This window comes from Berghia stephanieae, chromosome 5 (genome assembly GCF_034508935.2).
Source record: "Berghia stephanieae isolate SIO BIC M18660-M18661 chromosome 5, UCSD_Bste_1.3, whole genome shotgun sequence".
Taxonomy (NCBI): domain Eukaryota; kingdom Metazoa; phylum Mollusca; class Gastropoda; order Nudibranchia; family Aeolidiidae; genus Berghia; species Berghia stephanieae.
In genome coordinates, this window is record NC_088364.1 from 8,092,336 (window position 1) to 8,106,964 (window position 14,629).

Here is a 14,629-nt window from a genome sequence, read left to right on the forward strand (position 1 = left end):
GCGAGGCTCGAACCCAGCACCTTTCGATTCGAAAACGAGTGTCATACCACAAGACCACAGCATTATCATCATCATCGCCTTTTTCACCCTGAGTCGGGGTACAGCCCACAGACAGTTTCCATCCTTCTCTATCTTGAGCTAACTTTTTTTATTTTATCTCCTCTCATGTCTTCCCCTTGAACTTCTGCCCTGAGGGTTCCAGTCCAATACTTTCTTTGTTATAGTGGAGTCATTCTTCCCCAATCGTAGCCATCTGTTATGTTATAGCCTGACACTGAAATCCACAAGGACTGGCAGTTTGACGTCAATATTTGGCTTTTGCACCGCCTAGTCAGTTGTTAGTATAAGTGCTCATGGAAACAAGTTATTTCATTGGTTGAACTATTGAATACAACTCACGATTTGTTTTCTTTTGTGGCAAAAGACTGGCATTTTGACGTCATTTTTTTTGTCAATGTCAGGCCATAACTTTACGAGGGCCACTGTCCAATCCACCTCCATCGTCTTCTTCCATTTTATTCCGAGTAGCTTTTGCGCCATAACGAAGAGAAATTAAATTGGTTAGGTGTCATAGTTGTCGCTTTTATATATTAAATTTCCAGCCTCTAGTTCCTCGCGACTTAATACCGCTTTGAGAAGGCCGGTCACATGTCCGAAAGATTCCCGCCGAGAAGAGCATAATATCTCAGTGCTGTCGTACTCTTGGAAAAAAACTCATATTTAGAAATTTGGCCAGAAAACTCGTCCTTCAAATATCGATCGATTTAAATGACCCTCGCCTTAGCAAAAACTTTCAAACCTGGGACTTCGTACTTCACGAAGTCCCAGGTTTGAAAGTTTTTGCTAAGACGAGGGTCATTTAAATCGATCGATATTTGAAGGACGAGTTTTCTGGCCAAATTTCTAAATATGTCTTTTCCCAGAACACGACAGAGTGGGAAGATTGGCGAGGAATAATGTATATGATGATGAGGATTTAATTACAATATTGTTTTTTAAGCTGTTGGAATATAGAGGCACTTTGCCAATGGCCTCTCTCTCTCTCTCTCTCTCTCTCTTTCTCTCTCTCTCTCTCTATCTATCTCTCTATCTATCTATCTCTCTCTCTCTCTATCGCTCTCTCTTTCTCTCTATCTATCTCTCTCTCTATCTCTCTCTCTCGCGCGCACACACACACTCTCTCTCCCCCCCCTCTTTCTCTCTCTCTCTCTCTATCTATCTATCTATCTATCTATCTATCTATCTAGCTATCTATCTATCCATCCATCCATCCATCTATCCATCGATCCATCCATCCATCCATCCATCCATAAATTCATTCGTCCATCCATCCATCCATCTATCTATCTATCTATCTATCTAGCTGTTGGTTAGGGACCCTTTGTAAAGCGCTTTGAGCACGTTTAGTGGATATTGCGATATATAAGAGCTCAATTTCCCATAGAGAATTTCCCCGTGATTTCAATCTTAAATCCACACTTCGGGATCCGATTCACTCTGACAAATATAGATAGAATGCAGTTGACGTCACTGTTTTTTTTTTTTTTTGTTATTTTTTTTTTTTTTTTTGCTGCCATCCATGTTTATGGGTAATTCTCACTAAACTGTATTAACCAGACGATAAACGTTCAAAGTTACACATAGTTGTGTGTGTTGGTCCGTTATATTTGCGGATGGCAATGTTGAGAGTTTCTTAGCGCACAGCATCTATAGTGACAAAAATAACAACCGCGAAGAAAAGCAACACAAAAAGAAACAAAACAACTAACTTTTCGCATTAATTTATGGACATTTCAACTGTAAATTGTAATCTGATCCATTCCGACATGAAATTTTCAGTTTTTAGGCGAAAATATGTCCCTACTTTTGCGGCTATGTAGTCTAGTGGTATGGCACTCACTTTCGGATCGGAAGGTCCTAGAATCCTGGGTACGAGCCTTGCTCGCATAGTTCAGTCCTTGGAAAAGACTCTTTACTCACATTCTTTCACCGTACTCATGTGTATAATGAGTACCAGACCGTTAAAAGCGTTGTCTCTGTCGGAAAAAAATTGTAGTATCGCCTAAGATGCGGTAGTGTCTCGTCCTGCATGTTCAGTGTTGCTGGTGGTCAGGGGCACCTTTTAAAGCTCTTTGAGCAGGTTTAGTGGACATTGCGCTATATAAAAGATCAACTTTTTTTGTGAACTATCGTGCCCATACAGTATATTCTCTGTAATTGTCTAGATGAAGATCAAGGGTACAGACGAAACGTCCAGAGTTCGGGAGATTAGAAGGTTATGACGTATAAGGAATAACTCCATCTCCTCAATAAATACATTTATTTCAACTTCTATTGTCTTAAAACGGTTTTATATGACTTACTTGACTTAGATGCCTTTCGCGTCTCGACCGAAAGATCGGGTCGCCTTGGCTGTTTCCAGTATTTCCTGTGTGAGGTGTCTCCAATATTGCCGGTCCTCTGCTAGGGTTCTCAGATTTTCAAGGTCCCCTGCCGTTATGAGACTAATGCTTTGTCCAAGTGTTGTGAGGTTTTTGTTTAGGATCACAGGGAGTGTTGTGATCGGTCTTCCTCTGAAAAGGTTCCCGTGTTTTTGGAAGTATCCCGACATGGCTTGGTTTGCTGGTATGTTTTTGTCCCTGCGTAGTATGTGACCGAAAAGTTGCCATCGTTGTTGTAAAATGTCAAGGGAGATTGGTCTTTCTTTTTTGATCTTATAGAGTGATTCATTTGAGATCTTTTTGGGGTATTTGATGTCCAGTACTCTTCTTAGCTGTGTGTGATGGAAGGCATCCAGATGTTCTTCTTCGGATTTTGTCAACGCCCAAGTGCCGCAGTTATACAGAAGTACCGGTTTTACAAGAGCATGGTACAGTTTCAGTTTGGTTTTTCTCTTTATTTTGTCACCTCTAATCCATACATTGGTGAGTTTACTGAGTGCGGCGTTTGATAGCTGTTTTCTTCTTTGTACATCCTCAGTGTCTCCAATTAGTGAGCCGACTTTCTTTGTTCTTTTCCATTCCTCTTTGTTCCTCGATATTGTTGTAAATTCGGTTTTATTGGCATTGACTTGGAGGTTATATTTCATGAGGGTATTTTGTATGATGGCTATATTTGCTGGTGTTGATCCAATAAAATCGACATCATCTGCATAGGCGATTTCTCTAGGGATTGCATTCTCAATATGAGTCGTTGGTTTTGGAATGACTTTTCGAACTTCTTTCAGAGCGTGTTCTAAGTATATTGTGAACAGAATCGGGCTCAGACTATCTCCTTGGGGGGTCCCGATGTTACTTTCGAACTGCGTCTGTTTTGTGGCCCCGTATATCCTTGGTTGTATCTTTGTGTTGCTGAGGAGAAATCGGATTATTCGGAGCTCGTCTTCGTCTACTATTTCTGTTAATATCTCCAAAAGTTTTCCTCTGTCGATCGTATCAAAGGCTGCGGACATATCGATTCCGGTTATTGTTATGGATATGTTTTCTTTGAGTGCCTTTGCTGCCAACCATTTATGTGTCCATACAACGTCCGATGTGCTTCGGTCTTGGCGAAACCCGCTTTGGCTATGTGATAGATATTTTTCTATTTTCGGTCTAATTCTGTTGAGGACAATAGTTGACAGTGTTTTTCTTATGGTATTCAGTAATGTTATTGGGCGCAGGTTGTTTACGGGTCCTTTCGTTTTTCCTGGTTTTTGTATTGTAATTAGGACACCGCTGTTTATGTCCCAGTCTTTGTGTGTTGAGAATGTTTTGTTCATTATGTTTGCAATGCTCAGATCCAGGGAGAGGGTACCGCATTTCAGCAATTCAGCGGGAATTTCATCTTCGCCTGGGGATCTGTTATTGTTTATGCACTTTATGCTATTTCTAACTTCAGTTGTTGTGATGCGGTTGTTTAGGTCTCTAGGGTTTCCTGAGAAGGGCGATATTTGTGAGACTTGTTTGTGAAATTTCTGCTGGAAGTGGTCAGTTACAATGTCAAGGATATCGTTGGGATTTGTTGTCTGTTTGCCAAATTTATCCTGTAGTTTTGGGTTCTCGAATGGTTTTCGGTTCAGAGATTTCGTCGCTTTGAACATAGACGATGCGTTATTTTTGGACTTTTCTATGTCTTCCACTTTTTTGTCTAATTCCTCGTTTCTGTGTTTTATTGTAAGTGATCGAATTGAATGCAGTATTTTGTTTCGTTCCGTTTTCAGGTTTATTATTTCTTCCCAGTCTTTCGTGTTTTGTATCCTGATCCTAAGTTCTTTTTGTTGCCGCGATAGATCGTTAAGCGGACAACATGGCTGACACCTGTTGACATTGAGCTTCGGCTCAGTGGATAGTCTTATGTTTCCATTTATTCACTGTGTCAAGATTTAGAAAGTTATAAAATCGATGTGTTGTGTTTACAAGAGACGAAGATCCAAGATGGCGTCGACCAAACAATAAATGGTCACAGACTGTTGTGCTTTGCTTCCAGCTCACCTCACTATGGATGTGGATTTCTCATAAATAAAAACTGCAGGGATTTGACTAGTGACGAATGGAATGTTTCGGACAGAATATGTGTTCTTGAGCTTAAGTGTAAGATCAATTCAAGGAACCAGAATAACGATAACAAAGACGATCACGGTAAGAAGACGTTCACTATCTCAATCGTAAATGTTTACGCACCAACAAGTCAACGCGCAAAACAATACCCAGAGGAAACTGATAAATTTTACAAAGACCTAGACGATACACTGAACAAAGTAGGAAAACGTCTCGACAGTGACACACTATGTTTAGGATCATACTCAAAAGGAAAACGTAACGATAACGGAGAAAAATTAGTCCAGTTCTGTGAACAGAGAAAACTTTTCATAACAAACAGTGCTTTCAACCACCCATCAAGACACCAGACAACATGGGTAGGACAAAGGAAAGACCAAACCCAAGACAAAATGATAACAATACACAACCAAATAGACTATATCATATGTCGACACCGCCATAAACACTACTCAACCAACTCGCGATCATACGGTGGTACACTGCTAACATCCGATCACAAACTTGTAAAAACGAATTTCAACATAAATGTGTACAGACAACGAAGACAGAAAGGTAAAACGGCAGTCAAAATAAACACGGCAAAAATAGTAAATGAGCGAGAATGTCGCATTCATTACCAATATGAGCTTAACTCAAGTCTATGGAAAATAAAGCAAAACAGCAATCCAAACAATGAATGGAAAGAGACGCAAGCGGCAATGAAATATGCGGGGGAAGAAAGTGCAGGCTCTATTAATACAACTAAGAACAAACCAAATCGAACGCCTAACATCGCTATTAACGATCTATCGCGGTTTTATATGGGGATGAAAAAAGTTCCAAAATTATGGGATGTTGACTTATTTGCATGAAGATATTAAAATTGTCCCAACTATCGAGAGCCTCTGTGGTGTAATGGTAGTAGGTTTGACCGATAATTAGGTGGTCTGATGTTCGATCCCCAGTCGAAGTCGACTGATTTTTAGGATGTTTTTTTTTCTTGTATTTTTCTGCCTTGTTATGTCTGGCAATTTCATACACACTTGTTCAGTTTTTAACTTATTTGCATAGAATGTGCTTGTCGGATTGTGATGATGTTAAATTGACCAGAAATATGAGAATTGTCATTTAATTTTCGTCAATGTAGGAAACTGTATTTTGTATTCAATAAGATAGACTATATAAATTGACACAATTTCATATTATTTACTTTTGAAAAATCATTTTTTAACATCTAACTAATCCTGACATAACACTGTTATGGGGCGATGGGTCTCATATTTTATAATTCAAGCTTAACATTATAAAGCATCTGAGTCATCCATACATTACCGTCTTTGGGCGATGGGTTACAAATGAAGACTCCAGTACTAAAAGTTCTTGATTCACATTTTCACCATTTTTAGCTAACTAGCTAAGCTTAACCCTCTCCTTAGCAACTATAGGAAAATCGTTACATTCGTTACGATACAACCAACATTTTTCTTATTCAAATTTCTTTTGTACATTATAAAACTTAAAGAAATTGAACAGTGTGTGTTGTATAGCATGTTTTCTTAAAGAAATTATGTATCGCAAGAACTGACTGCTATTGTGTCTGAGTGATAAAAAATATATTTTTGTTTTTTAGTTAGATGTGAAGTTTTGGGAAAATCCTGAAAATGGCTGGTAAGGAGAGAGTTAAAGCATGATCACATCAGTTCACACTCACCAATTTTGTTCACGATAAACACAATCTAAGTCTCCTATCTCAATACTACAAGTTTATTTTTTATACTCTATATTATAGCCTAATCCAAAACTTAACCTCCACTTAAGCACTTTTCGCACTCGTCTCTTCAATTACTCTTCGGCGAAATATCAAATTCTTCGAAGAAAACCATTGATTACAGTAATAATGAGATAATAATATGTGCCTTTGATAATTTATGTCAAGACTTAATTAATATTTACAAGCGGGTGGTTGGATGGGAGCATCACCCTTGAATCATATACCTATGATGTTCGCATGGGTGTACGATCCGATAGTGATGTCGTTTCTTCTTCTCTTTACTAGCCTATCCTGCTTCTTTGGTTTGTGATTGTATTTTTGACAGGGGATATTTTTTTTTCTGTAAATCTTCTGCCTGTTTGTTCTTGGTTATTTATAATTTAGCTTATGATATCTTTAGGTTATGATTTTGATTTACATTTGTACTATTTTTGTTAGATTGCTTGTTTTTTTGTTTCAGCGGTCTCTCATATAACCTCAATTGTGTTGGAAGAGACCTAAAGCAACAAACAAACAAACAAAATATTTACAAATATTATCAATATTACCGTTTGAGTATTTGAATAAGTTGATATTATAGTAACATTTTGCAACATAATAATATTATAGCAACGTGTCGTTAAGTTAGCGTTTTCCGTTCATTGAATCTGATTCTGAATCTTATTACTACTTTCATTGAATCTGATTCTGAATCTGAATATTATGACTCGAAGTCGACTCCATTCTGAGTACTTGTATTCGAGGGCGGAGAGATTTGTTGAATGTGGCAGCCATTGTTGTTGGTGTTTAGGCTGAAGAATTTTGATAATCTTATTCTTTTGAAAGTGTCTAAATATGTTAACTTATTATTCGAGAAGAGCGTTCCAGTCTTTGATAGTGCGGGGTGCAAATGAATATTTGAAGATGTTTGAGTTTGTAGATTTGTGTTTTGGTTTTTTTTGAGTGGGTTTTTCTTTGAATGCTTGAATTTCGTTGTATGTCTAGTTGTTCTGGTGAGATGGCTGTCATTTTGTTTGTAATTTTGAACGTAAGATAATCAATCGTTCTTTGAATGTACACGTGACCGTAACGGCTTGATGATATCGTTGCTAAGGTCATTATGTTGAGATCAAAACGGTAACTTAAGACGGACGACGATAAGAACAATTATTCAATTTAAAGATATAATTGATCGTTGTTTGTTAAGTCGTATGATGAACATATCACAGGAAAGCAATAGCTTCTTATTATAAATCGCCGATGGTTTTTTTTCTCTCTCTATTTTGTGTTCATGTGCTATCTTTGTCTTTTTCCTGTTTTGTGTTTTATATTTTGTTTCTTGTTGATGTTGTTGTTGTTGTTGTTGTTGTTGTTGTTGTTGTTGTTGCTCTGTATGTCGTGTAAGAACAGAGTTTGTGTTCCATAATATTCCGCCTCGATACCATGCTCCTTCATTATTGCTATTTATAATTCACGCCTAACCCGTTTTAATATCATCGTTCGTCGTCCGTCTTACGTTGTGGTCGTGATCGCAAACTGTCTAAATTATTGTGCAATATCGATGACATACTCTCTTTGTTACACGATGATAATGTCAGCTCGTTAAAAGACCTAAGGGACATCCAGAACTATTTTGTCATAGAATTTTAGGGTGCTTAAAGACATTTTTAAGATAAAAAAAAGCTCTAAAATCTCCACAGTTTAAAGACGTGTCATTGATAAACTTTAGGTTCCTAAAGACGTCCCTAAAAAATTGTGATGACGTCTTTGAGATGCCGCAAGGTGATGTTGTCAACAATATTTCGAGTTGTCTAAAGATGTATTTTGACGAAAATAAAATCTTTTTGACGTCTTAAAGGTGTCTTGACAAACAGTCTAGGATCTTTAGCACTAGGAAATAGAAAACAAATGTGATGCTTTCTTTAATCCTCTATAATCTAGTTATTTTTTCTCCATATTTTTCTTCATCAACAACATAATTTGTATTTATCTCGACGCAATATATCATTGATAATAATGAGTTCTATAAATAAATGTATATGAAATATATAATATTGTGAACGCGTTTGATTTTATGCTCGTGAATGCGTGTCTATAAGTGTGTGATGATGATGACTATTATCATTATTATTATTATTATTATTATTATTATTATTATTATTATTATTATTATTATTATTATTATTATTGTTATTCTTATTATTATTATTATTATTATTATTATTATTATTATTGTTATTGTTATTGTTATTGTTATTATTATTATTATTATTATTATTATTATTATTATTATTATTATTATTATTATTATTATTAATTATTATTATTATTGTTATAATTATATATATTATATTATTATTATATTATTATATATTATTTTATTTTATTATTATTATTATTATTATTATTATTATTATTAATTATATTTATTATTATTATTTTTGTTGGTATTTAACTATGTTTCATCATATCCTTAACCATGTGAATGTTGTTAAGACAGCAAATAAATCTTCTTAAATAAAGGAAAAGGCGGTCCAATCTTTTTCGTCATTATTCCTATTATTTGCTACTTTGGATTTAGATACTACTGCTAGTACTCCTCCTCCTCCTCCTCCTCCTCCTCCTCCTACTACTACTACTACTACTACTACTACTACTACTACTACTACTACTACTACTACTACTACTATTACTATTACTATTACTACTACTACTACTACTACTACTACTACTACTACTACTACTACTACTACTACTACGACTGCTACTATTAGTACTGCTACAACTACTACTACTACTACTACTACTACTACTACTACTACTACTACTACTACTACTACTACTACTACTGCTACTACTATTAGTACTGCTACAACTACTACTACTACTACTACTACTACTACTACTACTACTACTACTACTACTACTACTACTACTACTACTACTTTTACTACATTACTACATTACTACTACTTACTATTAATAATAATAATAATAATAATAATAATAATAATAATAATAATAATAATAATAATAATAATAATAATAATAATAATAATAATAATAATAATAATAATGCGCATAATTACGCATATTACTACTACTACTACTACTACTACTACCCGGTATTCCCCCGGTAATCCAGGGGAGATAAATAAAAAATTAAGCAATATCCTGTGCAATTAGTGACAGATTTACTGCCCTTGATTATTAACATCCATAGGGGATGGATGACACCAGGTCCTTGCAAACGCCTTGGAGTCGGAAGGTCCTGTGTTCGAGTCCCACTCTGAGCGGCGCATACCACTCTCATGCGTAAAACGAGTAACGGATCATTTAACAACGTTGTCTCTGTACGAAAACCTGTTATATCGCCTAACAGACGTCATGCCCCGCATATAGGTGTTGCTGATGGCTTTACCCTCTCTTTACGAACTACAGGAAAATCGTCACATTCGAGACTCGAACCCAGGACCTTCCGATTCGAAAGCGAGTGTCATACCACTAGACCACATAGCTTCACAAAAAGAACATTCTATACATAATATTGTTCGCCAATATGAGCTCTATTACAGAATGTCAAGTTTTTATAACTATAGCAAAAAGAAATTAAATCTGGATGAGGAAAGTGACGGTTGCATCGTATCAAATGTGACGAGTTTCCAATAGGTGGTATGGAGAGGGTTAAAGAGATTTTTCCGATGAGTCGACTTTATGACTCCTACATCGGGATCTGAACCCAAAACCTACGGATCCATAAAGTCACTGATGACAACATCAAACGAATCAAAGCGTTTATTATAATTGTAAAATATTTTGTTTATTTGAATATCATGTCGTAGCAAAAATCTATGAAAATGAGACGTTGTGAGTAATATTCATAATAATCTACAGTTGAGTTGTTTTACGGGTGACAACAATGAGAAATTCGATGGATTTCAATTGCCTCAAAACGGTGTTATGACGGGGGTAAACAAATGATTTTTAGGCCAATGATACCACGGTCAGAATTGTGAATTGATTCTTTATTCTTCCTTTTCGTTTTTATTTGTTTTGTTTCTGTTTTGTTTTTGTTTTTTTGTTTTTCTTTTCTTTTTTTTATTTTGATGTTGTTTTTTGTTTTTGTTTTGTATTTTATTTTATTTTTTTTTTGTCTTTGTTGTTGCTTTTTGTTGGTTTTTTTTTTCCTCTTTTTGTGTTGTATTTGGTTTCCTTTCTTTGTTTTTTCTACTTGTTTATTTTTGTTCTTTCTAAGATTACTTTTTTGTTAGTGTATCTACGAGTACTATATTCTTCTTTTCCATAAGTAAAACACAACACAAAGTCAACCCAGGGTTATATTATACTATTTCAAACTATAAATTATTCTTTTTAGCATTTAAAAATCACCCGCGCATAAAACCGTTTTGAGATAGTTGGTAACATGTCATAGAACAATTAGAATATATTGTTATGGTACAATGCATATTATCAATACATACACAATAATACGTATCTAGTTTTACTGTTGTCGGATAATTTCCTGATATCCCCCCCCCCCCTCTCCCCCACCCCTCCGTTAATATATATATATATATATATATATATATATATATATATATATATATATATATATTTATGAGTGTTGGTGGGTACTTGTAGGTACGAAAGTGCTCGATAATGGTGGTTAGAGCTAATATATAAATATAAATTTTCACTCACATTATTCTTGCCAAGACGATTTCGTTTCTGTGTTCCCACTTCATCAGTCGGCAGAATCCATTTGTAAGTATTTATATATATATATATATATATATAACGTTTCTAAAGATAAGGGTACAGTACTCGTTGGGTTCTAGGCGACGTATACATATATGCAGGTCTGACATCCGAACCCACTGACTCATGGGCCTAGTTTAACATTGTTGTAATGGACAATATTTTACGTAATTTTTAAAAAAAAATTTCCATTTCCAACAATGAGCCCAAAAGGAATTGGGTTATCAGACCTGCAAATAAGTACACGTCAGTTCTAGAACGTTATCGGGAAAAGCCAAAAAGCGTGCTAGAACCCGAGCGTGTCAAAATCCAATGCTGATGGGAGATAACGACTTATTATGTAGATACAATGAGGACGAGAGACGCATGCGCACAACCAACATGACGTTCTCTCTCTAATAACTTTTCCGCCGGTGACGTCACAGACTATGGGTGACGTCCAATCAAGGGACGCTACTCTTCCGCTAATCTCATTCCCTATTCGGTAACCCAACTTCACGGTCACCCCACCCCGTGTTGTAGAGCGTGCTGCTAGAATGCAGCGTACTAGAACCCAGCAAGTACTGTAATAAACAATGATGAGACGAGGAGTTTCAAAGAGGGCCTAGACGCATTGCTGTTATACCACTCAGTTCTCACAAACCTGACTGCAAAGGAGGAAATTGTCTCGGGGGGGGGGGGGGCGGGGGGGATATAGAGATGATATATGTCCATATTCCAATGTGAATTTCGAAATTTAATATAATTTAAAAAACTCTGTCCAAACGTACTTGATATTTTGAGAGACTATAATTTATAATACGGTCGCATACAGCATGGATTACAATGACTTCATAACAAGGTCAAAGGTTGACATTCAAAACACACACAGCAGACAATCCGATTCGCTATCCATATCATTACGTCACCATTCTTCGAATAGGATTCAACAGTCGTAACGTCACTTCCTTCCTAATGACGCATGGTAACTTAGTAACACTTGCTCTAAACTATCGGAACAATGGCGGACGTCCGTATGAAATATTTCCCCGGCGAGCATAAAAGCGTATCCAGAGGGGAAAAAAAACCATAAATGTGATCATGTTTTGACTTTTACACATTCTGATCACAAGACAGATGAAAAGTTCTAGCCAGGTTGAAGAATAAAAAGTAATGATTTTCTTTGTTTAGAACCAAGATGGCCGCCGTTGCCGGGCGGCGTGACATCAGACTACTGAATCCAATTGCTCGCATTCAAATGCCAATCTCAAATTATGAAAAGGTAAAATTTGAGTTCCATACATGAATGAGATACCATGACCTCATAACAAGGTTACTTGTTGTCATAAAATTACACACACACACACACACACACACACACACACACACACACACACAACGGCCAATCCGATTGGCTATCAATATTCTTACGTCATCATTCTTCAAATTGCTACCATTCAAAACGTTTATCAGAAGGTCACTCGTCCTAAAAAACACAACAGCCAATCTGATATGCTATCCAGTTCATTACGTCATAATTCTTCAATTTGATCGCATTCAAATGCCAATCTCAAATGTAAAAGATATATTTTATACAGTATCATTCATGAATGAGATACAAAGACTTTATTACAGGGTCACTCGTTGTCATCAAAAACACACAAGGACCCATCAACTTTGCTATCAATATTGTCAAATTGCTTTAACATTAAATGATATCAAAATAGAAAATACCAAATTCAAATATCTATGTCACAAAAATAAAATATTTAAAAATTTGATGAAACAAATGACTGAAGGACAGTGACGTCATATCAAGGTCACTCGTGAACAAAAACACACCCAACGATCAATCAGATTCACGATACATACAATTACGTCACCATTCTTCAAATTGCTGGCATCTAAAACATGCAATTTTCAAAGTTTAAAGTAAAAATACAGCAATTTACACGAATGAGATGCAATGACTTTATTGGACACCGTGGCTCAGCGGTACCGTCTTTGCTTCGTACCCAAAAGGTACCGAGTTCGACTACCCGCCGCGTTGTGTGGCCTAGAGCAAGTCACCTAGCCTTAGTTCACTTTGCGGCGCTGCACTGCGGCTGACGCCTGGGTTATTCCAGTCTTCCCTTGGAATAGACCCTAAAGAAAAATTTCCCCTTAGGGATGAATAAAGGGAATTTATTATTTTTTAAAATTATTATTACAAGGTCACTCGTTGTCATCAAAAACAAACATAACGACCAATGAGATTCGCTATCCAAAAAGTTACATCACCATTCTTCAACAAAAAGTTACATCACCATTCTTCAACAAAAAGTTACATCACCATTCTTCAACAAAAAGTTACATCACCGTTCTTCAAATTGCTGGCATCCAAAAAAATGCCAATTTCAAATTATGTAAAAGTAAAAATACAGCAACATACACGAATGACGTACAATGACTTTATAACGTCACTCATTGTAATCAAATAAAAAAACAGCCAATCTGATTCGTTATCCATTCTGTTACGTCATCGTTCTTCAAATTGCTAGCATTCAACGTGTACTTATATGCAGGTCTGATAACCCAAATGGTTGTAGGCTCACCGGTGTAATGGAAATGCTCTCAAACCAACACAAAATATTGTCCATGACAACAATAAGTCGAGCGTTCGGGTATCAGACCTGCAAATGAGTACAACTTGCTTGCATTCAATGATATAAAAATAGAAAATTCCCAATTCAAATGTGTAACCGAAAAAAAATATGGATGAAATCAATGAATGAAGTACAGTGACGTCATAACAACGTCACTCGGACACTCTTTTCCTCGTCCTCGTCGTCATCATCGTCGTCATTCAAAAAATACGACGGCCAATCCGATTGGCTGACCACTTTGGTGACGTCACCGTTTTTCAGATTGGAGTTATTGTGGTGAATTTGAGCAAGGTGCGGTTCGTTCCTTGTAGGGGCGGCCGTCGATGCCTTCGGCTCCCTATCGTGTGTTTGTTTATGTGTGTGATGATGGTTATTGTGAGTTGGTTCTGGGCGATGAGAAGATAAAGGTGTAAGCGGGATGGATTTCTCGTCGGTTCTGGAGAGATCCTTGTGGATTTGGTCATCATCATCACCTTGTATAGAGTTATCGTTCTCTCTGACTCCGCTGGAAGTAGATGCTTCTGCATCTGGGTCCTGAACTGTTAAGCGGCTGTAAATTTTAAAAAAGGAAATATTAATTGAAAACGTAAAACTGATAAATGATAAATTAAATGCACCTTTTAATGGCATAGAACACAGATTCGCCATAGTTATGCTCTATAGGGAATGAGATTAGCGGAAGAGTAGCGTCCCTTGATTGGAAGTCACCGGCTGAGAAGCTATTTGTAAACAAACCAACTACAAGCCAAGCGCTCCTAATGGATAGTTCGAAGATGACGTCACTCGTGTGTTTGTTATTGTTTTTTGCCATCCGCGTTTATGAGTAATGCTCACTGAACTGTATTAACCTGACTATAAGCGTTCATGGATACATACAGTTTTGTGTGTTGGTCCGTTATACTTCCGGATGGCAATGTTATGAGCTTCTTAGCCAAGCGCATACTATCTATACAAAATTTATTATTCATATTTCTGTA

At 36.4% G+C, this 14,629-nt stretch overlaps 1 protein-coding gene across 3 annotated transcripts in view; it reads right to left on the reverse strand.

The window, feature by feature from the left end:
- Positions 1-11,704: 11,704 nt before the first annotated feature.
- The window catches only part of LOC144972337 (uncharacterized), a 229,826-nt gene continuing 226,901 nt past the window's right edge, over positions 11,705-14,629 (reverse strand). For all 3 annotated transcript variants that reach the window (XM_078913433.1, XM_078913434.1, XM_078913435.1), the window contains exon 19: positions 11,705-14,202. In XM_078913433.1, the coding sequence (XP_078769559.1) occupies positions 13,794-14,202 (409 nt within the window). In that variant the 3' untranslated portion in view covers positions 11,705-13,793. The remainder of the gene's footprint in view (positions 14,203-14,629) is intronic.